The 22,742-nt window shown below is 54.1% G+C and overlaps 9 protein-coding genes across 9 annotated transcripts; 4 read left to right on the forward strand and 5 right to left on the reverse strand.

Annotated features, from left to right (window-relative positions):
- Nucleotides 1-14: 14 nt before the first annotated feature.
- On the forward strand, nt 15-696 carry MRS44_012659 (uncharacterized protein; the record flags this gene model as incomplete). Its single annotated transcript, XM_046276083.2, has 3 exons — nt 15-489; nt 545-612; nt 670-696. 3 exons carry the CDS (start codon nt 15-17, stop codon nt 694-696), a joined length of 570 nt encoding a protein of 189 aa, XP_046132883.2.
- Nucleotides 697-958: 262 nt separating this feature from the next.
- Nucleotides 959-1,842, reverse strand: MRS44_012660 (uncharacterized protein; the record flags this gene model as incomplete). Its single annotated transcript, XM_046276082.2, has 2 exons — nt 959-1,707; nt 1,758-1,842. The coding sequence occupies 2 exons, from the start codon at nt 1,840-1,842 to the stop codon at nt 959-961; spliced, it is 834 nt and encodes a 277-aa protein (XP_046132882.2).
- Nucleotides 1,843-2,452: 610 nt separating this feature from the next.
- Nucleotides 2,453-6,553, reverse strand: MRS44_012661 (uncharacterized protein; the record flags this gene model as incomplete). The annotated part of the gene is made up of 3 exons (XM_065618873.1): nt 2,453-2,703; nt 2,754-3,964; nt 4,005-6,553. The coding sequence occupies 3 exons, from the start codon at nt 6,551-6,553 to the stop codon at nt 2,453-2,455; spliced, it is 4,011 nt and encodes a 1,336-aa protein (XP_065474945.1).
- A 1,184-nt stretch (nt 6,554-7,737) lies between these two features.
- Nucleotides 7,738-9,748, reverse strand: MRS44_012662 (uncharacterized protein; the record flags this gene model as incomplete). Its single annotated transcript, XM_046269402.2, has 3 exons — nt 7,738-8,652; nt 8,705-9,214; nt 9,515-9,748. The coding sequence occupies 3 exons, from the start codon at nt 9,746-9,748 to the stop codon at nt 7,738-7,740; spliced, it is 1,659 nt and encodes a 552-aa protein (XP_046132880.1).
- A 1,019-nt stretch (nt 9,749-10,767) lies between these two features.
- Nucleotides 10,768-12,940, forward strand: MRS44_012663 (uncharacterized protein; the record flags this gene model as incomplete). Its single annotated transcript, XM_065618874.1, has 5 exons — nt 10,768-10,903; nt 10,956-11,095; nt 11,147-12,113; nt 12,169-12,257; nt 12,308-12,940. 5 exons carry the CDS (start codon nt 10,768-10,770, stop codon nt 12,938-12,940), a joined length of 1,965 nt encoding a protein of 654 aa, XP_065474946.1.
- Nucleotides 12,941-13,428: 488 nt separating this feature from the next.
- MRS44_012664 (uncharacterized protein) lies at nt 13,429-17,130 on the reverse strand (the record flags this gene model as incomplete). Its single annotated transcript, XM_046273798.2, has 3 exons — nt 13,429-16,344; nt 16,397-16,608; nt 16,662-17,130. 3 exons carry the CDS (start codon nt 17,128-17,130, stop codon nt 13,429-13,431), a joined length of 3,597 nt encoding a protein of 1,198 aa, XP_046132878.2.
- Nucleotides 17,131-17,574: 444 nt separating this feature from the next.
- MRS44_012665 (uncharacterized protein) lies at nt 17,575-18,564 on the forward strand (the record flags this gene model as incomplete). The annotated part of the gene is made up of 1 exon (XM_046269399.2): nt 17,575-18,564. The coding sequence occupies one exon, from the start codon at nt 17,575-17,577 to the stop codon at nt 18,562-18,564; it is 990 nt and encodes a 329-aa protein (XP_046132877.1).
- A 171-nt stretch (nt 18,565-18,735) lies between these two features.
- Nucleotides 18,736-19,776, reverse strand: MRS44_012666 (uncharacterized protein; the record flags this gene model as incomplete). The annotated part of the gene is made up of 1 exon (XM_046269400.2): nt 18,736-19,776. The coding sequence occupies one exon, from the start codon at nt 19,774-19,776 to the stop codon at nt 18,736-18,738; it is 1,041 nt and encodes a 346-aa protein (XP_046132876.1).
- Nucleotides 19,777-20,692: 916 nt separating this feature from the next.
- MRS44_012667 (uncharacterized protein) lies at nt 20,693-22,376 on the forward strand (the record flags this gene model as incomplete). Its single annotated transcript, XM_046281113.1, has 2 exons — nt 20,693-21,122; nt 21,178-22,376. 2 exons carry the CDS (start codon nt 20,693-20,695, stop codon nt 22,374-22,376), a joined length of 1,629 nt encoding a protein of 542 aa, XP_046132875.1.
- Between the last annotated feature and the right edge of the window lie 366 nt (nt 22,377-22,742).

Raw genomic sequence — 22,742 nt, forward strand, 5'->3', positions numbered from 1 at the left:
TTGTTGCATCCACCATGGCGCGCACCAAGGAAGACGTTGTCGCGACATCGCCTCGCGTCGCCAAGTCTGCTGCCGGCGTTAGCAAAGATACTGAAACCCCAGTGAAGCGCGGCCGCGGTAGGCCCCGCAGCGCCGTTCCCAAGCCCGCCTACGTCCCCAGCGGTCGTCCTCGTGGCCGTCCCAAGGGAAGCACCAAGGCCTCGAGCGCGAAGAAGGCTGCTCTCGGAGAAGCAGTTGGCCTCACCAAGAAGAATACCGCATCAACTGATGCCCCCGGCGCTAAGCGAGGACGTGGTCGACCTCGCAAGGTTGCCCAACCCGAAGCCGAAGGCGAATCTACAACCCCCAAGTCTGGCAAGAAGCGTGGCCGGCCAAGCAAAAATGCCACCGAGAGCCCGGCTGCCCAGGATGTGGCTGAGGACGACAACGAGGAGTCCAAGCCCGTTGAGGCTGCTGAGCCCGTTGAGGCTGCTGAGCCCGTGGAGGATGGTAAGCCTTGACCTCGGCGCTCAGTGATGAAGTAACCCATGCTAAGGCGCAGCAGCCAACGCCGATGATGAATCGGATGGTGACGTTCCCACAGCTGGCCAAGAGGAGTCGGCCGACAAGGAGGTCCGTCCATCACCATGGCTATCCGGTCTTAAGAAGATGTTTCGCTGATGATCGCAGTTGCCGGATGATGACTTGTCCAACTAGAGTGCTGGACGTAGACGTCTGCGCAGAGGATAGCATGGGCCATGTCTATTCTTAGGACGGATTATACGCTATATAAATGCCAGGCTGCTTGGTTCTGGCACCAAGCTGTGATGCTGGGCAATGTAATGGTATCAGGTTTATGGGCGGCATGGGGGATTACTGGTTTTACTTGGCAGAGGAGTTTAGTGTTATTTATTGATCCGCGCTGGGAAAAGCCGGCTCTTTTCACTACTTCGTTGTTTCCTTTGTACTCGATGCGTGATCAAATCTTCTTCCACGTCTCGTACTCATCTTTGAGATGCTCCTTGAGCTTTTGGAACTGGTTCCCAAAGTTACGAGCACACCTCCAGCACTTCATATCCCACTTTAGATACGCCTCCTCCTTTGTGTTTCGCCGTGGATCATCAGCTGCCAGCGGAAAGTCATCGACGTTGACCAGAAACGGCGTGTTGAACGAATTGTAATGCTTCCGGTGCCTCAGCGCCTCCGAGTACATCTCGCGCGACAAGACGTGCACGTGCAGATGCCGCATGCTGGGCACGGCGTGGACCCCGGAGATGACTTCTGCATCCCAGTCCCGTCCCGCCGGAAGCTCCCCGCTCTCGCCGGGCTCTGCGTCTCCATTGAGGACGGCCTGTCGTTGTGCGTCGCTGCGGCTCTCCGGCCCGAGTCGGCGTTGCAGCTCCTTCACTACCAGAGCCCTGAGGCGCGCCGTCTCGGCCTTTACGCTAGCCAGAAACTCGGGGTCGTCGAATGCTTCAAAAGGATGCAGGAGGTTGCGCTTTGTTGAGCGTGGGAGGAGGAGGGTGTGAATCATCGCCTTGGGATAGCGATCGTTTATGGCGACGAATGAGTCGTTGTGATAGATGACACGCGAAGACGGATACGAGGCTGGATCTTCAAGATAGGCACCCAAGCCCATGCGGTCTCTGAAAGGGTTTCCTCCTCGCGACATTCTAGGCGGCGGAGCGGACAGGGGCGCCTTTCGCTTCGGCGTCATGAGTTCCGTGACTGTGAAGCGTGAGAAGGTGAGAAAGCGATGTGAATGGGTGTTTGCGTACAGGCATTGCGAGCTGATACGGGCGCTTTCCCTTCAATCTCTTCCTTGGTTATGGCCTCTTCGGGCTCAGAGTCCGGATGCGACATGGTTGTTGTAGCGAGATTTGAGGCAAGTTGATGGTTTATAGGTAGGGGATGAAGTTGAGGTGAGGTTGTCATGGGTGCTCATGACAGCCTGTCTACGGAGGCCCACAAGGGCTAGTTGCTGCCTCCAGGAAGGAAAGCCATTTGCTACATAGGTGGTCTTGTCTGCTGATGACCAATTTTAAATGGAAAATAAGAAGGAAAGAGTAAATTTCCAAATGAAATAAACATTTATACAAGTGAACATAAAAGTCACTGACAAGGAATTCAAGCTGGGATGGTGTTTATGGTCGTCCGTAGTGCCCCGCGGTGCAAGGCTTCTACCACGATGCTCATGACTCCTTATTCTCGCTGATGAGCGAGCGCACTCTTGCAACATGGACGCGAGATACAACAGACACGAAAATCAAGATCCAGGCCGAAAATTCAGACATGGAAGCACATATCCATCTCATGGAGCCTTCTTACTACCTCTCTCAGCATCCATGCATGACCTTCACGTTACTCTCACTTCAAAACTCATCAACAGGCATGCCAACCTAGTTAAAGTCATTGCTTTTCCTCTCATGTATGATAACCTCACAAACTTCAAAAACCCAAGCAAATACCCCGTCTAAGCATCCAACCCATCAAGCTCAATCATCTTCCTCACAAGCGTAATCACCTCCTCATCCTTGAAACTCAGCTCAGGATTCTCAACCTTCTTGGCAATCAACTCGTCAACCATGCCCCTCAGTCTCGCCAGCAACACTCCGATACGTGCCCAGCCTCTGAGTCGTAGCCATCCGTCCACGAGAAGTCCTCTGCCTAGGGTGTCGAGTTCGATGGGGCCTGAGAAGAGAAGGAGAGTGTAGGCGTTGAATGCTGCAGCCGTGTCAGTATGTGCCAACCCAAAGGTCATGATTAATACGTACGCGTCAGATCCCGGATAAAGATCTTGCTCGTCGAAATGAGGCTAAAGTACGCCATATACGCCGCGTTACCCGAGAAGCCCTGGCTTCCAAACAGAGTGCTGCTAGGATGCACAAATACCCGCCCGTTCTCCTGGTTGAAGTACTTGATGGATCTCGCCTCGGGATCTAACTCAACAGCACCCGACATGGAGCTGGCAAACTTCTTATCGGGGTACTGGATCCGTGCGATCTGGGGGGTAAAGGCTGCTGCCACGAGGGCTCGTAGAAGTTGAGGCGAATCAGAGCCAACACCGCGGCCATGGGCTTCGCTCGTGGCTTCTGAAGGGGGCACGATGCCAATCTCTCCAAGGGCCGTGTAATACTGTGCTTTCGTGTTGGAGATATCAGACAAGGTCTGGAAGTTGAGGAAGTGCTCCTCGCACCAAGACCGGACATGGCGCTGAGGCATACGGTCTTGCATCATGGCATCCCACTCCTGGAAAGCATGGAGATCCGTCAAGAGATCGCCATCACCGGTGTAGAATATCATTCGAGCTTCCTTGGCCTCGTCTCTCTTCTCTTGTGGCGACACGAACGGACTTCTTGTGCTCAAGATCGCAGCGATCGTCACACAATCATCCAAGCAGCCAAAGATGGCACCGAATACCATCAGCTTTCCGCATCTCAGGTCAGCGGGCAACATGGCCAGTTGCTGACCCATAGCAGTCAACTCATCACCATCAAGGGCTCCCATGCGCCGCAAGAGCTTCATGGCGCCATCAATAGCCGTGGCATCAGGAGGCGTAGGTGATCGCCCAAGGAATCCAGCAACATCTTTCATGCCCATGGCACGGACTGAAAGACACAGCTGCTCCAAGGGAACACGGCGAATCTCAGGCTCTGGCCGTTCAGGCATCTGCTGCTCCAAGTTCTGTGTAAAGAGTTTGTAACATTGGCCCTCCTGGACACGACCAGCTCGACCGCGTCGCTGCTTACAGGCTGCGCGCGAAGCCCACGTCTCCTCAAGCTTTCGCATATTGCTCTGCGCATCAAAGCTGGTCTCCTTGACTTTACCGCTATCAATCACCACAACGATGTCGTCAATGGTGATGGATGTCTCTGCCACGTTGGTGGCCACGACAACTTTGCGCTTCCCAGGTGGAGCGTTGGCAAACACTCGCTTCTGCTCGCGAGTCTCGAGCGAGGCGTGCAGAGGCAGAACGTGGAGGGAGCTTATGGCCTTCAGAGCGCGACAAGACTGGTTGATCTCACCAACTCCGGGGGAGGAAGATCAGAATACCACCCGTCTTCTTCTCATACGACAGCTCGTAGTCGATGGCTTTGACAGCGTCCACAAGAAGGCCGTAGTTGATACGATGTCCCAGCTTCTGGATGACCTTGCCCATGGCCTCATCGCCGATGAATCCATCATCAGACTTGTCGGTTCCATATCCAGTCATCCGGATCACATCATCCAGATAGAACTCGTCCACAGGGAATGTTCGACCTTCAATCTCAACCGTGCCCACGTTGAGGCCCTCAGACGCAAAGTAGTTTTTAAACGTGGCTGCATCCAGTGTAGCGGACATGAGAATGAGCTTCAACATATCCTTCTTAGCCTTCATGACATCGCGGATGAGGTTTAGCAAGAAGTCAGTGTCAAGACTTCGCTCGTGGACCTCGTCGATCACGACGTGACTGACATCTGCCAGAGACGCCACCACGTCCTCAACCCGACCTCCTGAAGTCTGGAGTCGTCGAAGCAAGACACCAGTGGTAACAAAGGTGATTCGAGTATCCTTGGATCTTCGCGACTCGCCACGAATAGCATAACCGACCTCATCTCCAACACGTGAGCATCGCTCTTCCGCAACTCGATCCGCAAGTCCAAGTGCCGAGATTCGTCGAGGCTGGGTGACAATCATGTTGGCACAACCGCCCAGTCCATTGGCATACAGGTCGTCCAAGACGAACTGCATAGACTGCGTAGATTTACCCGAACCCGTTTCTCCGCTGATGATGGTGACATGGTTACTCTTCACGGTGCCAATGATGGCTTCCCGCATCTTCCATGCTGGCAGCCTCTGACGCTTCGATAGCATGTCCTTCCACGAAGATGACTCCTGTCGTCGCAGCCATTGCTCTCTGTTCCGGTCATCCTTGATCCACTTGATCATCTTAGGGGCACGGGAAGGTCGCTTCTTCTGGGAAATAGCTGCAACGGGCTTGAACTCGGCCGCAGCTGAAGAGACTGCAGAAATGTCCACAATCTTTCCGGGGTTTTCAATGATGCCGTTGATGTTCTGCTGAACCCAGTCCATAACCAGATAGATCTTCATCGGCTCATCGCGCAACGACTCTTCGATATGCTCGAGGGCTTTGCGGATGATGCTGAGCTTGATGTAAGAAGGCAGGTTGGCAACGATGGACAGGATCAAGTTCGCGGGATATGTGGCTGGCCGTCGGACTTGCAGAGATGCCTCCACGGTTTGCTGTCCATTCTTGACCGAATCCAGCTTGATTCGAATGACGTTGTCTCCGTCACGCTCGAAGCCATCACCATACATGGCCTCGAGACTTCCAACCTCTTCTTCCCACTGCTCTTCGGGAGAGCCTAGGTCCAAGAAGTCGGCATCGTCAGTAGACTGGGAATCGCTGGAGAAAAGCAGATTTTGCAGCGTCTCGGCAGCCTTGCCCTCGTCGCCACCTTGCTCGTCAAGTACTCTCGTAGCCAGCTCGAGAGAATACCCCGACTGAGCAAGACGCTTGATGATTCCCTCTCTCCTCAAGTTAGTTGTACCGACAGACACACCAGCAGAGTAGCTTTCCGGCAGCGCCCATCTAGGGAGATCATCTTCGGGAACGTGGATGAGTAGCCACTCAAGCGTCTCTTCTCGGTCCTTGCAATACTCGACCGCTTCCTCAACATGGCTTCGTCGAAAGCCAAGCTTGACCAGTTCCGCGACAATGGCGTCCTTCTGAGCCTTCGACATGTGAACATCGTTGGGATTCCACTTGACTCCAGTCCGTAGAAGAGTCTCCAGCTGTGCCCTCGTCTTCTTGCCCATCTCGACCTTGGGAGCAGTACTCCATCCTTTCATAATATTTGACGATCGTCCAGATCCATTGCCGGCGTTGCTCATGAGGATCAGTCCAGCCGCTCCAGGCATGGCCGCCGCCTTGGCCTTGGCTGCTTCGATCTCCTTCCTCTTCTTTTCCGCCGCAGCCTTGGCTTCCTGTCGTTCTTGGAGCGCCTTGAAGGGATCCGCCTCGTACATCCAAGCCTTGCCCTCTTTCACGTCCGAGGTCTTGAGAGCCTGGAAGTCCTTCCAGAGCGATTTGTGATCCGGTGGAAGAACCGTGTGCTTGTTCTGCATGCTGCACACTCTAAAGAGAGCATATGTAGCCGCTGCATGCTTTGCCTCGATAGCTGTCGGTCTCATAATCAGATGCTTATGAGTTGCGGGGATCTTGAAGGGCTCAAGCTTGATCATCTGCTGCGTCTTGGGGTCCTTTGCGCTCAGGGTGACCCAGACGGAGAAACCATCTGGTGTCTTTCTGGTGTCATATTCCGGTCGCTCCCATCGCTGCTTTTGGCAGTATTCGCTCAGCAAGTTGACTGGTAGTTTTCCTGTCCATGAGGAGCCACCGATGAGCTGCTTCACTGTCGGTTTAGGAGGACCCAAGGATGGAGCCTCTGGAGTCGAGGTGCCCGCCTTCTGACCTTTCTTACCCTTGCCTTGCTCCTTAGGCGCGGCAGAGGGAAGCGGGTTGGACAGATCGATCCCCGCGTTGGCCTTGGCCTTGCCCTTTTTCACCATGATGAAGGCTGGGAATATGGGGGTGTTGTTGAAGAAGGAATAATATCAAGCTGGAGGCGATTGGTGGAGCTCTACGCGAAGTGACCAACCATCCTAATCAAGTTGCTTGGATTGGTTGAAAGAGCAAGCAAATAAATGCTGTTAGTGGGCACGAAGGATTAATATGGACTCGATATCACCAATAACAGATTTATCTGTACTTATATCAAGAAGAGACGGCGAAATATGCTGAGGTTGTCCAAAGAAGCCAGATTTTGAGGTCAACCCAAGTCTGTCACTGCCTAATTGTCCAGAAAAATTGTTCGACGAGCTCACACTGTGCAAGACCACATAGTTGTGTTGTGTGATACAGTGCGATAGTCATGATGGTTTCTGGCCCCACCATACCTTTAAAATCGTTTCTGACCGTCTTCAAGAGGAATGAATTCGCAAGCAATCAGATCCAAGTTGAGCCCACTACGTAGACGTACCTTGTAAAAGCGATTAACCAAAGACATTGATATCATTGTACACATAAACCAGCATCACATGTCATCACTTCAAAGCCATGCGGATCATAGAATGAGGGGCAAACACTCCTTATTTTTGTTGACTACGGGTTTGGCTACTGTTGAACCAGACACACCACCACTTGGTAGTGAATCAGCCGCAGTTTTCAAGCTTCATCTCGGAATCTCCCGATGCACTAGCACGGGGTTCCACCTCCATTCGCATCAATCATACATGATGCTGCCAGACTCCTTCGGCGCCGTGTTGCGCGAGTCTTGTGGGCCTGGACAACACCCTTCATGATGCCCTTCTGCCTCCACTTCGACTCGTCCGCCTTGGCCACTTCTCCGGCACTCCTCTCGAGATGCGAAGCGCCTCCGCTGTCTTCGCTCTCTCTCACTTTCTTCCTCTCTCAGGCTGGAGCTTTCAAGCTACCATAGGGCCTGTATTCTGCGGGGATGGGATTTTCCCTCGCATAAACCTTCCAGATACATTAAAAAGACGCGGTTGGGTTGGGGTGTGTGATATCATAGGGGTGGGGGGTAAGATGACAGTCTGGTAGAACTGTACTGGGTAAGGGGTCGTGATGCTACTATAATGCTAGGGTTGAAGACTGCTCCACGTTTCGGATATCCAGTCGGAAGTCATCAAAAGGCATGCATTGTCCTCTCAGAACGCTGCTGCAAGGTCAGGCCCTACATGTCCATCGCGTCGCTGCCCTTGCCAAAATCGAAGCCGCCAGATGGGGCAGCACCGTTGGCGCCGAAGCCGAAAGTGCCGTTGGGGCCGGCGGGCTGCGAGGCCATACCCTCATCAGCGTTCTCCTCATCGTCAGAGAAGTACTTCTCAATGATGTTGTAGGCCTTCATGTAAATCTCCTCGTTGGCGTTGTTCTGGCAGTCGTGGATCTTCTCCATACCACCACACTCCTCAATGAAGAGGGCGTAACGGTTGATGGAGTCACCGCTCTCGCCAGCAGCCTGCTTGTCGAGGTCGCCAATCTTAAGAATGTTCTCAAGACCATCGAGAGCAACCTGGATGATCTTGTTGTCGGGGCAGGCGAGGAGATCGCAGAGAGGCTTGATGCAGCCCTGAGCGACGAGGTATCGGATCTGCTCAGGCTTCTGCAGACCTCCAGAAGTGGCGTTGCTGATGGCCCAGCAAGCCTCCTTGCGGGTCTTCAAGTCACCGTTCTGGAGAAGGTGGATCAGAGGAGGAATGATGTTGGCATCGATAACGGCCTGGATCTGGGACGAGTTGCCGGCGGTAATGTTGGAGATGGTCCAGCAAGCCTCCTTGCGGATACCGTCCTTGGTGGAGCTGAGCAGAGAAAGAAGGCAGGGCAGAGCACCGCAGTTGATGATGACCTGAGTCTGGACATCGTCACCGGTGACAATGTTTCCGACGGAGCGCAGCGCAGGGGTCTGGACAGAGGTGGAAGCGTGCATGAGCAGCTCCACGAGTCGGCGGGGGATGCCGGCCTCGATAACGGCCTGGATCTTGTCGTTGGATCCATCAGACAGGTAAGAGATGGCCCAGCAAGCATCGATCAACACCTCGTCGTCGAGAGAGTAGACCAGCTTGGAAAGGACGGGGAGGGCAGGGGCAATCTAAGGGCACATGTCAGCTTGCGTTCATATGGTTCGATGTTTGGTCACTTACGGTGCTCCAGTCGGGCTGAGGGGTCTTGCCACGGCAGAAGTTGCTCAGAGTCCAGGTCGCGTTACGGAGCATGCTGAGCTTGCGGCTATCGCCGAGGAGGTTAAGGAGAGGCTTCAGGGCGCCACAGCTGAGGACGTAGTCGCGGCAATGAGGGCTGTCACCGGCAATGTTGCCGAGGGCCCAGACGGCCTGTTCCCGCACATCGGGCTCAGGGCTGGCGAGAAGCTCGACGAAGATGGGGACAGCGCCGGCCTCGATAACAACCTGTGTCTGGGTGGCGGAGCCGGAGGCAATGTTGGTCAGAGCCCAGGCAGCCTCGAACTGAACAAGGGTATGGGGGGATCGCAGGAACTCGACGAAGCGGCTGACAACACCGGTCTTGATGACCTCCTCGATCGGGGGGTTGCGCTCCTTGGAGAGCAGCTTTCGGAACTTAGTGGTGGCTTGGATCTGCGCATCGATCTGGTCCGAGAAGACGCCAGCGACCATCTGAGGAAGGTCCTCGTTCAGCTAAGAGGAGGGGTCAGCAAGGGGTCTCTTGGCGACGATTCAGGCTAGGATTGTGAAAGCTGAAGGGCACGCAAAGGTGGTAGGGCCATGGAGCGGGACGTGAGCGTCATGGCAGACGTGGTCGACCTCTGCTCAGGTCACCGAGCCATACGCAATGTGGGGTTCCATGAGATGGGCTATTTTCCCCCACATCACAGGCGGGAGGGACGGGGCGAAGCGAAAGACGAGATTTGCAAGCCCGCCTTCAGACGACGCCCGAAGTAGACGACGCATAGATGAAACGGAAGATGAAGCACATACCTGAGACTCGGTGGGAGCGGACTCATCGTCGCTGTCGGGGGCGGCGCCGAGGGAAGCGCCAGGGCGGTTCTCACCGGTTCCAATACCTCGTCGCTTGGCCAAGTTCTCCTCACGCTTCGCCTTTCGGATCTCAACCTGCTGCTCCTCGCGGCGACGACGGAGCTCCTCAGGCTTGAAGGTGTTCTTGGCCTTGAACTGAGTGCGGCGATGCTCGGGGATGTATCGCTCAGCCATGGTGACTGGTATTGTTTTGGTACGAGGGGGGGCGTTGGTAGGTGAACAGCAGCAGCAAATTCTTGTGCGGGGGGAAGCGCAAAAGATGTACGAGAAGGAGGGAGCTCAGCGTTTAAATGAAAATAGGCCGGCTCAATAAGGTTCCTCGCTTGGGTAAGATGGCGGGAAGAGTCGAGAGATGTGAGGAGGAAAGGGAAAAGGAGGAGGAGGAAGATTTTGTTGTTGATGGAGAAGGTGAAAGAGGAAGGCTCAAGTTGGGTTGGTCGGCCGGGGACTAGGAGGGCGTTGAAATGATTGACCCAGCAGGCGAGTCTTTCTTTGGGCGACGGGCAACAGTCACCACTGACTTCCAGGAGAGCTAGGCCCAAAAAGAAGCCGCTACCGCCTGTGCCAAAATAAAGGGCCCCGGTCGGGTGATTTCAGCCTCAGGTCTCAGGCAGAAACTTGGGCGCCATGGAAAGCGTCCAGAATCATCCACGCACGCATGGATGGATGGATGGATCCCTTCCTTCACCCACTCGCAGCCCAGGCAAATAACCTCTTCTCCTCACTGAAAGGCGGTGGGTGATGGGTGGTGCCTGAAGTTGACGCATCAGGTACTTGGCAAACACTGCTGCATCAACAATTCGTATACAGTATCTACAGGCTTGAATTTTGCTCCTGACTCTACTGTCCCTCCCTCCCAGGCTGTGCCAAATTTATCCCATTCACATGAAAGCAAAGCAATTTGCCACAAAATTAAGATGAACAGTCAAATCACATGCATAGTCACGTGCTGTCGCGACACAAAGACATGGAGGGGCAAGCCTCTCTACGCGTCTGGTCCCTTTCATGTACGCTCAGACGCCATGGACCACCGCGTCTCATTGACCCTCTCCCTATCACACGACGACGTCACATCTCAGCTGTGACTATACGCGACCGCGTAAAGCTGCAAACAATCAGGGATCCTCTTACTCACCTCACTGCCATTTGCCTCGTGATGTAGGGATTGCCTCGCATCTCCTTCATCAGCTACAATGTCGCCGCCACCCTTACTTCCGGGCTATGTCTCGATTCGTAATATCCTTGACGGCCAGATCCGCCAAAATTCCATGGTCAATGTCGTTGGTGTTATCGTCGATTGTCGTGCTCCTGTTCCAACGAGAGGCACTGGTGAGCCGCTCTGCCATCACCATCTCTTCCTACCACGCTAACACGCGCTCAGACTGGAAATGCCAACTTCGCCTCTATGACTCTTCAGTTGAACAAGACACTGAATCTTCAATCTGTCTCAACATTTTCCGTCCTAGCAATGAGATGCCAAAAGCTGGCTGTGGCGATGTCATACTCATTCGCTCAGCCAAAGTGCGTGCCACCACATACCACGGGCAGCATCCTCACTGACAGGCTTCTCAGGTTCAAAAGTATCAAATGGACATGCCTTCGCTCATAACCAACTGGAAAACGGCCATCTCATTATACCAAGCCTCTAAGATTCCCAAGCCCCCGGCCGATGCCTCCGTCGCACTTCATAATCCTATCAAATCCAAGGACCGCCTTCCTGATAACAAGGAGAATGCCTTCGTCTCTCAAATGTACCACAGCATCGACAAAGACCGCCTCCCCACACAAGTCGAATTTGAGAGTATGGTGCTTACATCGACAAATGTCAAAGACAAGTTCAACCTCCTCGAAAATGTCAAGGATGGCATGTTCTGCGACATGGTGGTCCAAGTTGTCAAGCCGCCCTACGACATGGGCGATAAGGTGACGCTTTGGGTTGCCGACTATACTAAGAATGAATCATTTTATGAGTTCAGCTACACTGGGGATCTCCCTGGGGGACGGGATGGCGATCCGTATGGCTACACCGACAAGTTCATGGACACCTCTTCCACTCCCAGTTCCAACTGGACAGGACCTTTCGGTAAGCGATGCGTCCAAGTCACATGTTGGGAGCCTCACGCCACTGTAATTCGTGAGACCAACATCAAAGTTGGCCAATGGGTGTCTATCCGGAACGTGCAGATCAAATTAGGACGCAACAACGCCAACTTGGAGGGTTTTTTGAGAGAAGACCGCGGTGTCAACGGACCAAAACTCAACATCTGCCCACTGACACTAGATGATCCCGAGAACATCAATCCTCATATGAAGGACGCCCTCCGAAGGAAGCGAGACTATGAACGCCTCAAGAAAACTCAGATCAAGGACATGGCCGAGGCAGGCAAGGCAGGCCAAAAACGCAAGTCAGAGTTATCCACCGAGTCGGAACCCAAAAAGAAGAATTCCAGGTCGAAACGGAAAGCAAAACGTGCACAGGCTCAGCTGAGCCAGAAGAAGGACGAACAACCCATTGAGATATCAGACCTGAACTCCCGAGGTAATATCAGGCTTCATCTAAAATCACGCCCAGATCTGCTAACTTGCATCAATAGTCAAGTGTGAAAATATGGATAAGCCCTCCAGCTTCGTGGCTGAAATGACCGAACCTGTGTATTACCAGACAACCATTGACGGACAGGATGTGAAGCTCCAACTGCCCTTTGTAAACACCAACTACCGCTCCAATGTCAGAGTCGTCAACTTTTCCCTTCGAACCTCGTGGATTTCGCTCGCCCCAAGAAAGAGAGAGAATTTGACATCCTCTCGGACGATGGAGAGGAATCCCTCTCTGGCAGCGGCTCAGAAGAAGAAGAGGATGCGGATCAGAGCACATTGGACGACTTTGCAGTCAAGCGCAACTGGGAATGGCGCTTTTATCTGGAACTTGAAGATGCGGCTGTCCCTGAGAAGAAGAGCAAGCAGAGGATGTGGGTTGCGGTCGACAACCACGCTGCTCAGTGTCTTCTCAGTCTGGATGCGTCCAACTTGAGGCACGAGACAAAGGATCTTCAGATGCTTCGTGATCGACTCTTCACACTCTGGGGAGAACTGGAAGAGCGCAAGAGTCTGGCCCAGGCTAAGAAGAGGGAAGCGCAAGAAGCTGCTCGAAAGGGGAAGCCCCCGAGTGACAGCGACGATGAGGATGAGCAGCCTCGCAAGGCCAAGAACTCGGATAAGACACCAGTGTCTAGTCGGCCGTTTTCATGCTGTATTCGACAGTACGGTGTCAAAGTTTTGGAGTCCGACCCAGGCAAGGCCGACGCGGGAGAAGGCAAGCGTTGGCAGAGAATGTACAATCTCTTTGGAACACGGATAGCAGGCTAGGAGTCTGACGATACTGTTTTGGTTCACGGACGGAGAAATGGGCAAGCCAGAGAGTTTGGGCCGTGGAGTTTTGCATTTCGGCGGCGCTCATAGGTACATGTAGGTATTTCCTCTACCCAGATAACACCAGGGGGAAAAGGGCGTCAAGGAAAATTGTCTGAATAAAAAAAGGTGTAATGACAAAACGTTTTGACTTGGGTTTCTTTTCTTTCGCACACACAACAATCTCTAGACGCCGCGAGCTTTCCTTCGGTCACATACCCAGACTCCAAACCCTGACGACACACGTGTAGGAGACCAAGAGGGTTACACCTTGATAGAGACACAGAAAACAATAGAAAAAAGGGAGGTCATGTTTGAGACAGTGAACCTACAGACGCAACTTAATGAAAAGTCCAGAAATCCCCGCCTGAAAAAAGAGCATCGTGTCCACCGTTTACACATTTGCAGAAGCTAAAAAACAAAAACAAAAAAGACAGCCTCGCCTTTTAATCCCCGAGAACTTCATCATCTGATTCGTGAGCTGGTCGTTCCTCTTCATGTTCGTCGTCGTCGTCGATGGGATCCTCCTCAAGGAGGCCCTTGCGCCGGAGATCCTCCCGCGAGCCCTCCTCGGGTGGAGGCGTGTCGTCAAATATGTCGTCCGAGTCAGAGTCGTCGTCCCCGATGGTGACGATGGGCTCGCTGAGCTGCGGCTTCTGGGTCTTGGAGACGGCGGCGGTGGAGGGGGGTTGGACGCTGGCGGCCTTCTTTCTCGTGCGCTCAGCGAGCTTCTCCTCGTCGAGGTAGGCGACGACTTCTTTGAAGTTGTGGCCGAGTTTGTGTTGGTTGCGGAGTAGACGTCTCCGTAGCTTACCGGCATGAGCGCCACGGCTGTCTACGAGTCTCGCTGTGATGGCGAGGACGTACTTGGCCGTGAGCTCACAGAGCGCCTTTTCGGCCTTGAGCTCAGCGGCGAACCGCTCTTCCTCAGACAGGCTCTCATCCTCATCATCCTCGTCTTCATCTTCGTCATCAGCCACGGGATCTTCATCCTCAGCTGGCTCGTTCAGCGTCTTATCCTTCTTTGACTTCTTGGCGTATTGTCGCTCGGCACCGTCAAAGATGGCCACCAGTTCGGGCACGAGGCCTGACTCAATCTCCTGAATCAGTGACTTGTACTTTTCGCCACCCGTCGCCGCCTCTGACTCGGAGCTTGACGAAGGACGGAAGTGCTCGATCGTTGGTCGAAGGCTTGCAAAAGTGAGGTGAAGATCGCAAAGACTTCCGGTAGCAAATAGTCGAAGTTGGTCGATGGCAGCCCGAGATGAGAGTGTCTCGATGAGATGTCTACGGAAGGTTTGCCGTAGCACGGATAGGCGATCGAGATCAGCGTCTGCGATATTCACGCCCGACGAAAGCAGCTTGGAGAATGCCCGGGCCTTCCACATAAAGTAGAACTGGCAGCTCTTGATGGCAAACGAGACCACCTCGTCCTCGAGATCATCGAGGTCCTCGTCATCCAAGGGCTCGTACTTGCCCCGGTGCACGATGTTAGCCAGAATCTGGATGACTGGTGATACAGGTGACTCCTCAGTGCCACCTTCAGCTTCCAGAACGTCGATGCAATCCGAGATGCTCGCCAACTTGCTGATCTTGAGAAGAACTGTTGACAACTCCTTGAGAGGTGCTTCAGCGAGGTTTCCTCGAGATGAGATTTCGCAAGTCTTGTCAAAGTTATGAAGAGCAGTGACGACAGTTTCCCAAAGGTTCGACAGCTTGCCGTCAGTCAGCTCCTCGAGTTCGTCGTACTGTCGTGAATGCAGCAAAGCCGTGGCCGCCTCGGACAAGACTCTCTTATCGTCGTGTCTGTTAAACTGCGTGCTGACCTCATCGAGCAGGCTCTCGTATTTGCTGGTATCCTGTCGCAGTTGCTGGAAAACGTCTAGGTTGAGGAAATGAGCCAGACGAAGAACAATCGCTGCCGTATCTGGTTCGGCGCCAAACTTGCTAAGGAGCTTGGGGATGAGGCTAACAAGCTCCAGCGCAATGTCCTCGGAGCTCAACCCATCAGTTGGCTGCAGCTTCTTTCTCCCCTTGTCGTGCTCGCTAGCCTGGGCAAGGCTTGACTTGACTGCTGAACTCAAAACATCCAAGAGAATCGCCTCTTCAGTTGCCGCAGGAGCGACAGCCTTCTTGAATGCCCTCTCTGCATCATTGCCCCTGGACTTTGACCTTGAGCTGGTCGTGTGGTCGTAGAGGAGGTAGCCTGCCAATATCCTCCAGTCCTTGATCTCTTCGACTCTCTCATAGAGAACCTGCGATGCCAACGAGATTCTGGTGTCGGGGATTGTTGCCTCCAAAAGATCCACAGCGACATCTAGCCTCAGGCTCTGTGCGGCTTGATGGTGTTCCTCAATCTGACTGTCGTATATAGCGAGCGTCTCGGCGAGGCACTTGAGATCAGCCCAGTCGGCGCGAGGTGCGTCAAAGGGATCCTGTGGTCTTCCATCCTCATATTTTCCTGCGGGTATCTCATCCATCACCTCTGAGCCACCAAGGTCTTCCAGCTTTGAGTCGAGGGCTTCATCAACGCACGCTACAAAGAATCCGACCACTGCTTTTCGGATTCTGAACTCATTGTCAAAGATGAGCTTTCCAATGGCATCAATCTCTTCGGCCTCCAGCATGCCCTTGGCACGAAGAACATCAATCAAGCCAATTGCCGCCACGCGAACAAAGACCTCAGAATCCTTGCAGGCCATCTCTATGAGCCTAGGTCGGAATCTGTCAATAAAGTGGCCAAGCTGAGACGCGTCTCGCTTGAAAACCTTGGTGAGCTGCTTCAGAACCTCGTGTCGAGTCGGCGCATTGGTATCTGACAGCATCCAGCCAAGGTAACGGAGGTAACTTGGCTCAAGAAAGACGTTTGGCAAGCCCAGGATCCAGTTTCCGAGTGCCTCGACGCACTCAGTTCGGATCTTGGGATCAACATCTCGGTAACGATGAACAAAAACTGTGTCAAAGAAGGACTGGATCGCTTCACTGCAGATCTTGCGGTTGCTGTTGTTCTTGTCCAACTCCTTCTGATGGTCCGCTGCCATCACCTTACTCTTGGCTTTCTTGGCCTTCTGCAAGCGAATCCCAACGTGGCTGATTCTGTCGTCCAGTCTGTCCGCCACCCTCACCAGTCCCGTCAGGGCGGCTAGTGATATGGTAGTAGCGGTGTGACGGAAAGGTCGGAGAGACGATGAAGACATGCTGGCCAGCCAGGCGTGGAGATTATCGATTAGACTCTCATCTTGATAAATGAGGTTGGCCTCGTGGAGGGCCAGGAGGAGCTCCTCGAAAAAGCTCACTAGGATGTCGCGGAAAGACCGCGTAAACTTGGTTCTGGAGATTAGAGGATAATCTGTGATTTGTTGCTGTCATCCTGTCAGTGCCACTTCTGAAGCCTCAGGCGCGTTACAACGGTACCTCTTGGTAGACACTCTGAAGATCAATCAGGCGGTTGGGGATGTTCTCGGGGTCCCGAATGTCGTCCTCGTTGACCTCTTGATCGCAGCCGGCGCATTGCAGGATGCAATTCACGAGGTCCGTCATGGCTGCAGCTTCATCTTCGCGGTATTTGTGCACCCATTCTGTGACGACCGACTCGACGGATTCTCCTCCAGTGCCAAAGAGATCGGCTAGAGAAAAGTTAGCATCGAAAAAGCGCGCATCAAGCCGAGAGTGCGCCTACCGAAAAGGCCGGTTCCCTTCTCAGCCGCCTCCTCAATGCGAACCGTCTTCTTGGGCCTGCTGGGAAGGCTCTTGGCGGCGTGGGTAGCTCGCGCAGGTCGCGAGGGCTGGGATCCATTGATCTTAGGCTTTTTGGAGGATGGCTTCTTTGCGCGACTTGTTTGCGACGACTTCTTTCTGGAGCGCGGCGCAGGGTGGTCTTCGTCGCTCTCATTGTCGGGCTCGTCGCTCATCTCCTCATCGGAATCAGGCGCTTCATTCTCGGCATCCTCGTCGTCATCGTCATCATCTGCATCGTCTCGCTTGCGCTTCGCGTTGGAGGATTGAGTGGCGGGCTCGGGTGTGAACTTGGCGGGTGCTCTCACGACGCGTCCCGAACGACGACGCGTTGTGCCGTCGGGATCGGGGGTCGGGGTGAGGGTCGCGTTATTGTCCATGGTCTCTCGTAGAGGCAGTCGCGAGGCTGACATTGAGTATATGGACTTTGCAGTCTTGAACCCTCGATGCGGGGGCGACAATGGTGTTGCTGGCCACTTGGCGCGTCGAATGTCGCGTGGATGACGGCGCAAGCTATTTTGGAAAGTGGGCGGCTTCTGGTGCTGGATGATGGCGGATGAACGTCGGCGAGGGGAGGTGGCCGCCTAACGAGAGAGAGAGAGCTGTCTGAGCCACCTGAGCCACCTCAAGCCACCCCTGTTGAGGCCCAAGCTCCGCTCTAGAGCTCGCAGCCCCAAAACAAGCGGGGCCCCAGCCACAATCCACGCACTCTTATCAAGGCTTGTTTGTTTCAACTTGAGAGGAAATGCTTCTACTATTCATGATCAAGATGGAGATATTTTATATCAGATGAAATTGGCCCTTCATTCGTTCCTTCTCGTTCCTTAAATCACATACATCACCAATATGGTTCCAAAATGGAATCGCCTTTCCCTCCGTCCTCTTCCTCCCCCGGTGATGGCCGCATCGTCGTTGGTCTCTTGCCTGCTGGTGGGAGCGGTCTCCAAGCAATGACTTATCAGTATCCACTGAAACTGATCTCGCCTGCGCCTTCACCAACCCAACCAAGCATCTTGGTCTTTCTTTTGTCATATGGAGGCGGCCTTGTTGCTGGGGACAGTGTCAACTTGACCATCCATGTCCGACAGAAAGCGAAACTCAGCATCGCTACACAGGGACATACCAAGGTCTTCAAATCTCCCTCAGCAGATGTGACCACGCGGCAGAATTTGAATGTCACTATCGACGATGATGCCGCTATGTGTCTTCTTCCGGACCCTGTCCAGCCGTTCGAGGACAGTGTGTATGCGCAAACACAGATATTCCGACTCAAGAGCCGGGCTTCGCTCTGCCTTCTGGACTGGGTGACTCAAGGTCGTGCAGCCCGCGGAGAAAACTGGAGTTTCCATAAATGGTCTGGGCGCAACGAGATCTGGCTCTGCGATCAACCCGACGCCTCTACCGAAAGGCTTTTGGTGCGAGACTCGATCATTCTCTCGAGAGAAGCGAGCAAGTCTGTTGGTCGATCACTCCCAGACATGATGCAGAACTTGGCGATATCCGGGACTCTCATCTTGCGTGGAAGCAAGATGGAGTCCTTGGGAGAGTTCTTCATGAGCGAGTTTGCCGCACTTCCTCGAATTGGAGCCAGGGATTTCCGTTCGCCAGAGGCGAAGGCGGCGGGCGAGCAAAACCTCTCAGACCATGAGCGTTGGCGCTTGCAGAGACTCGAGAAGGAAACTCAAGGCGGCATCCTTTGGTCTGCAGCACACGTCCGAAGCTGTGTGGTCGTCAAGTTCGGCGCGAAAACTGTGGAAGCTGGGAGAGATTGGATCGGAGCAATGATCATCAAGGAAGGGAGCATTGCCGACCAATTCGGTGACCAGGCTCTTATGTGTCTTCGATAGGGTCGGTTGGTCACTGATAAGTCAGGGCATTGTGAGTTTCATTCACGTTGTCAATGAGCACATGAACAACATGGCTTTCATGATAATGTTACATACAATCAACATCGACATATCCCAAAGACAAGAAATCACAGTACACGCTCGCCTATCAGATATCCAATAACATTCATCTCATCCTCCCCCCACGGCTCCCGCTACAGCGCCTATCCCTTCTCCCGTGATTTCAGCAAATTTGGACAATGCCTTGATCTGCCACAGCTTGAGCATGGCCAAGACCGCCATGTTTGCCCAGTCGGATCCCATCTGCCCAGACGCCCCGCGGCCAACGAAGCAGAACCAGCCGGAGGACTTTGAATATTCAAACTTGGCCGACTGACTAAAGATGGCGAGTGCCTCTTCTTCCATGCCTTGGCGCACAAGCTTGAAGCCCTTACCCGCTTCTCTACCGAGAATACCACTGATCTCCTTCTTCTCGGCCTTGACCCATAGGAAAGTGTTGCCGCCAACGTCAAACTTGATCTTGCTTGGGTCTGAAGACTTCATCTCAGTGAACCGCCCGTCTGCCCAGTTGACATTGATCCTGCTGCCGGTGAAGCCCACCCCCTTAGCTCCAGCAATCAGCATCTGATTCATGCCGTTCATTCGAAAGAGTTGCATCTTGTGGTGAGCACCGAAGCTGATGTCGGCGCGGTATTGTACATCGCCAGGGTGTCTTCCGATAGTCATAGTCTTTTGGCTGCTGCTCCCGTCGAGGAAGATCATAAAGTCGGAAGCGAAGAGACCAAACGGCCTGTCTGGTGCCATCTGGTGAGACTGTGGTGGTGCGTTCGGGGGAGGATAGCTTTGAGGACGCGGTTGTGGGCTGTGCTGCGCGTAGCCACTGGGAGGCGGGCCACTTGAGCTCTGGGGACGTTGCCCGTACATCGGTTGCCCTGGAGGGGGCTGTCCGTATCCTTGAGGGTTCTGGGTATACGGCGGAGGATTCGGCGGTGCGAGGTTCTGGCCATAACTTTGACCGTATGCTGGGTTGCCATAAGCTTGTTGGCCATAGGTTTGGCCACTGTTATTCGGACCACCTTGTCCGCCATCCCAGCCTGGGGATCCGTAGTAGACGGGAACTTGACCAGGAGCTGGCTTGCCTTGGCCAGAATAGTCCCATCCTTGGCCAGGGCCGTAATAAGAGCCCGAGTGTTTAGACTCGCTTGCTCCCATGGTGGTAGTGTATATGAGATAGTGTCGCTTGTTGTTGAGGTAGCCTGTAGATAGGTAGGTAGGTATGTATGGAACTTTAAACTTGGGCTCAACCAAAATTTTGATAGAGAGACAACAGCCAACATGACGACTGGGCTCTGCAGTTTATATAGACCAATATCATCTGCAATAGAGCAGAGGCTCATCAACCAGGCCGCTCCATCGGTGCAATACTAACCACTTGGTGTCGGAGGCTGACATCACAGGCTGACCAATGGAACCCCAGACGCACTTCCGAATCTGGCATAACCGAGCGCTGGAAGGGATCAGGGCGATCAGCAGCCCCGTAGCTGCAGGTTCAAGAGCTACTAGTGGTGACTCGAGATAGAGAGATTTTCATCGAAAGCCGCGAGCTTGTCGTACAATTACGAGGGTGGCTTTTTCAGCAGCTGCGGCAGGGCTATGGTGTGGTTGCTGACCAAGAAACTGCCATTCCAGATGCCCAGAATGGTGGTTTGTTTCAAGAATCAGACCTTCTACTAAGGATTACTAATACGATAAGCCAAAGAGTTGAGGTTGTTGATTAGTATGTAGTCTTCAGTGCAGAAGTCCGATCTCTCAGCACACTGAGGTTATCTCCAGCCCAAAATGAAGGGCCATATGACTGCGAGCCCGTTCCTGCCTGAGTTGTGGCTGGTGCCTGTGACGTTTCGCGCCAAAGTATGCTTAACCAGGATGGGCTTAGCGCATTGTCCAAAGGCGGTGACCAGTCGCGACGGCAGAATTGCCATCCCCCACTTGTCCCGCACCCCACTTTGAACTTGGCATTCGAGATCCATCCAAATTTTTGTAGAGCTTCTTCTATGAGTAACCTGCTTGCGACGACAACTTCATCTCCCAATTACGCCATCCCCCTCAGTCAACGAAGCATCAGGGCATGAATCGCGGAAGGGCACCTGCCCGGGGCACCCGGAGAGGAGCTGCGGCCGCTGGCCAACGCGCCCCAGCTGCCACTGGCGAGAGCAGCGCAGGCCCTTCAACTGCCCCAGCAGCATCTACCGCAGCTTCGGGGACCACGACTCCAGCCATTCGAAGTGCATCAACCCGCGGCGCCGCCGTTGCTCGAGCGACCAGAGGTGCCACCGTCGGTCGATTTCGTCCCAAAAACATTCGTCGAGATGAGGCAGAACGCGAGGAGCTGGCTCGCCAGGAAGAGCAAAAGGCTCGTGAGAGAGAGGCAGATGAGCGCAGAGCTCGAGGACGCTCACGGTTCAGGAGCAAGAGGAGTCGTGGTGATGCCATGGGCAGAGGTGGCTTCGGACGAATAATTTCCGGCGCCAGTGGCCCCTTCTCGTCGGGCGTAGCAGGTAAGGCGCAGATGCGAATCTTCTTACACAATTGATGGCCCTCTAACAATTTCAGGCTCTTCCGGAGGTGGAGGCTGGTTCGGCGGAGGAGGAGGAGGAGGCAGCTTTGGCGGCGGCGGCTTCGGACGAGGCTTCAAGTCAGAATCCAAGCCTGGCTTTGCTCAGGCCGATGGGTCACGGTTCCGCGAGGCACGAATCAACGCCGATAAGCTCCACGTTCACACACCCGAAGAGGAACTCGACAGCGAGGACGAAGCCATGATGAACGTCCTGAGTACCCGCGCCCCCAGTGTCCTACCCATGGGTATCTACCGAAAAGAACACAAGGAAGAGGGTGTTGTGGTGGCAACAACGGCCGAGCTGGAGGCTGCCGAAAATGCCCAGAATGCGCCAGCTGCGGCTGGCGAGGAGGAGAGTCTCTGGGTGGACGACGACGCAGGAGAGGCCCAGGCGGTCGAGCAAGGAGAAGAGGGTACCTGGACAGACTCAAAACCAATCATCAAAAAGGAACCAGGAGACGACTCTATCGACATGCATATTAAGGTTAAGCCAGCCGAGGAGAAGAAGCCAGCCGATGAGGCACCAGCAGCCAAGCCCAAGTCCAAGAAGGCAACAGCTCAAGAGTTGGAAGACAAGTTCGCCGATCTCGACCTAGCGCTTCTACGCAGCGAACTCGGCTCTATCGAGATTACAGAGGGCGAGGGCGAGGACGGCAAGAAGGCGGCACCGAGCAACAAGGACGGCCGCTTGTATCTCTTCCGATTCCCTCCTATCATGCCCCCGTTGAAGCAGGTCGCCCAGCCCAAACCCGTCAGCAAGGTAAAGCCCGAGCCCACTGAGGCTAACGTCCTCGAATCGACGCCAGCCGCTACTGACGCGAACCCCGTGGATCTCACACTGGAGGATCTGGTTTCATCCGGTCTCAACAACGGTGCCGACGACCCGGAGAACAAGCATGGCTTCATGCCGAGCCTCATGACACAGGGCGGCATGATAGGCCAGCTCAAGGTGCGCAAGTCGGGTCGCACGACTCTAGACTGGGGTGGCCTCCTTCTTGACATGGGCTCCAGTCCAGACCCGGGCTTCCTGACAACTGCCGTCATCGTGGAGGAGAACGACGAGAAGCCCCGCCCCGGCGTCGTCGGAGGTGAGAGCTTTGGCATGGGCAAGATCATGGGCCGGTTCGGCCTCGCCCCCTTCTGGGATGAGGAGGAAGACTGGGAAGTCTCTCCCGAGGACCTCAAGATCACATAATATATAGCGGCTCAGCCATGACGGAAGCGGACGAGAGATATGACCCTTATTGGCAGCGCGGGAGGGGCAACAGGTATCGCATAAAGCATTACGTGTAACTATGCTTTCAGATCATGGATATCAAAGAGCAAGCAGACCCAAACAAAAAAGAGAAACAGATACCCAACACTACTATGTCATGCAGTGTATCGCATTTTCGCAGGCCTCGCCCTGTCATGCAATGCAATAGTACACGGGCCTCTTCGGCAATCGCGAAACCCGCACACTTCTCCAACAACGATTGTGTCAGAAGGCAACGGCATGAAAGAGAGGGGTTCAAACACGGATCCCAATGCCGTAATGTGCCGGATAAGGAACGAATGTTTG

This window comes from Fusarium solani (genome assembly GCF_023522795.1).
Source record: "Fusarium solani strain SB1 chromosome Unknown bctg00000008, whole genome shotgun sequence".
In the NCBI taxonomy this organism is placed as follows: domain Eukaryota; kingdom Fungi; phylum Ascomycota; class Sordariomycetes; order Hypocreales; family Nectriaceae; genus Fusarium; species Fusarium solani.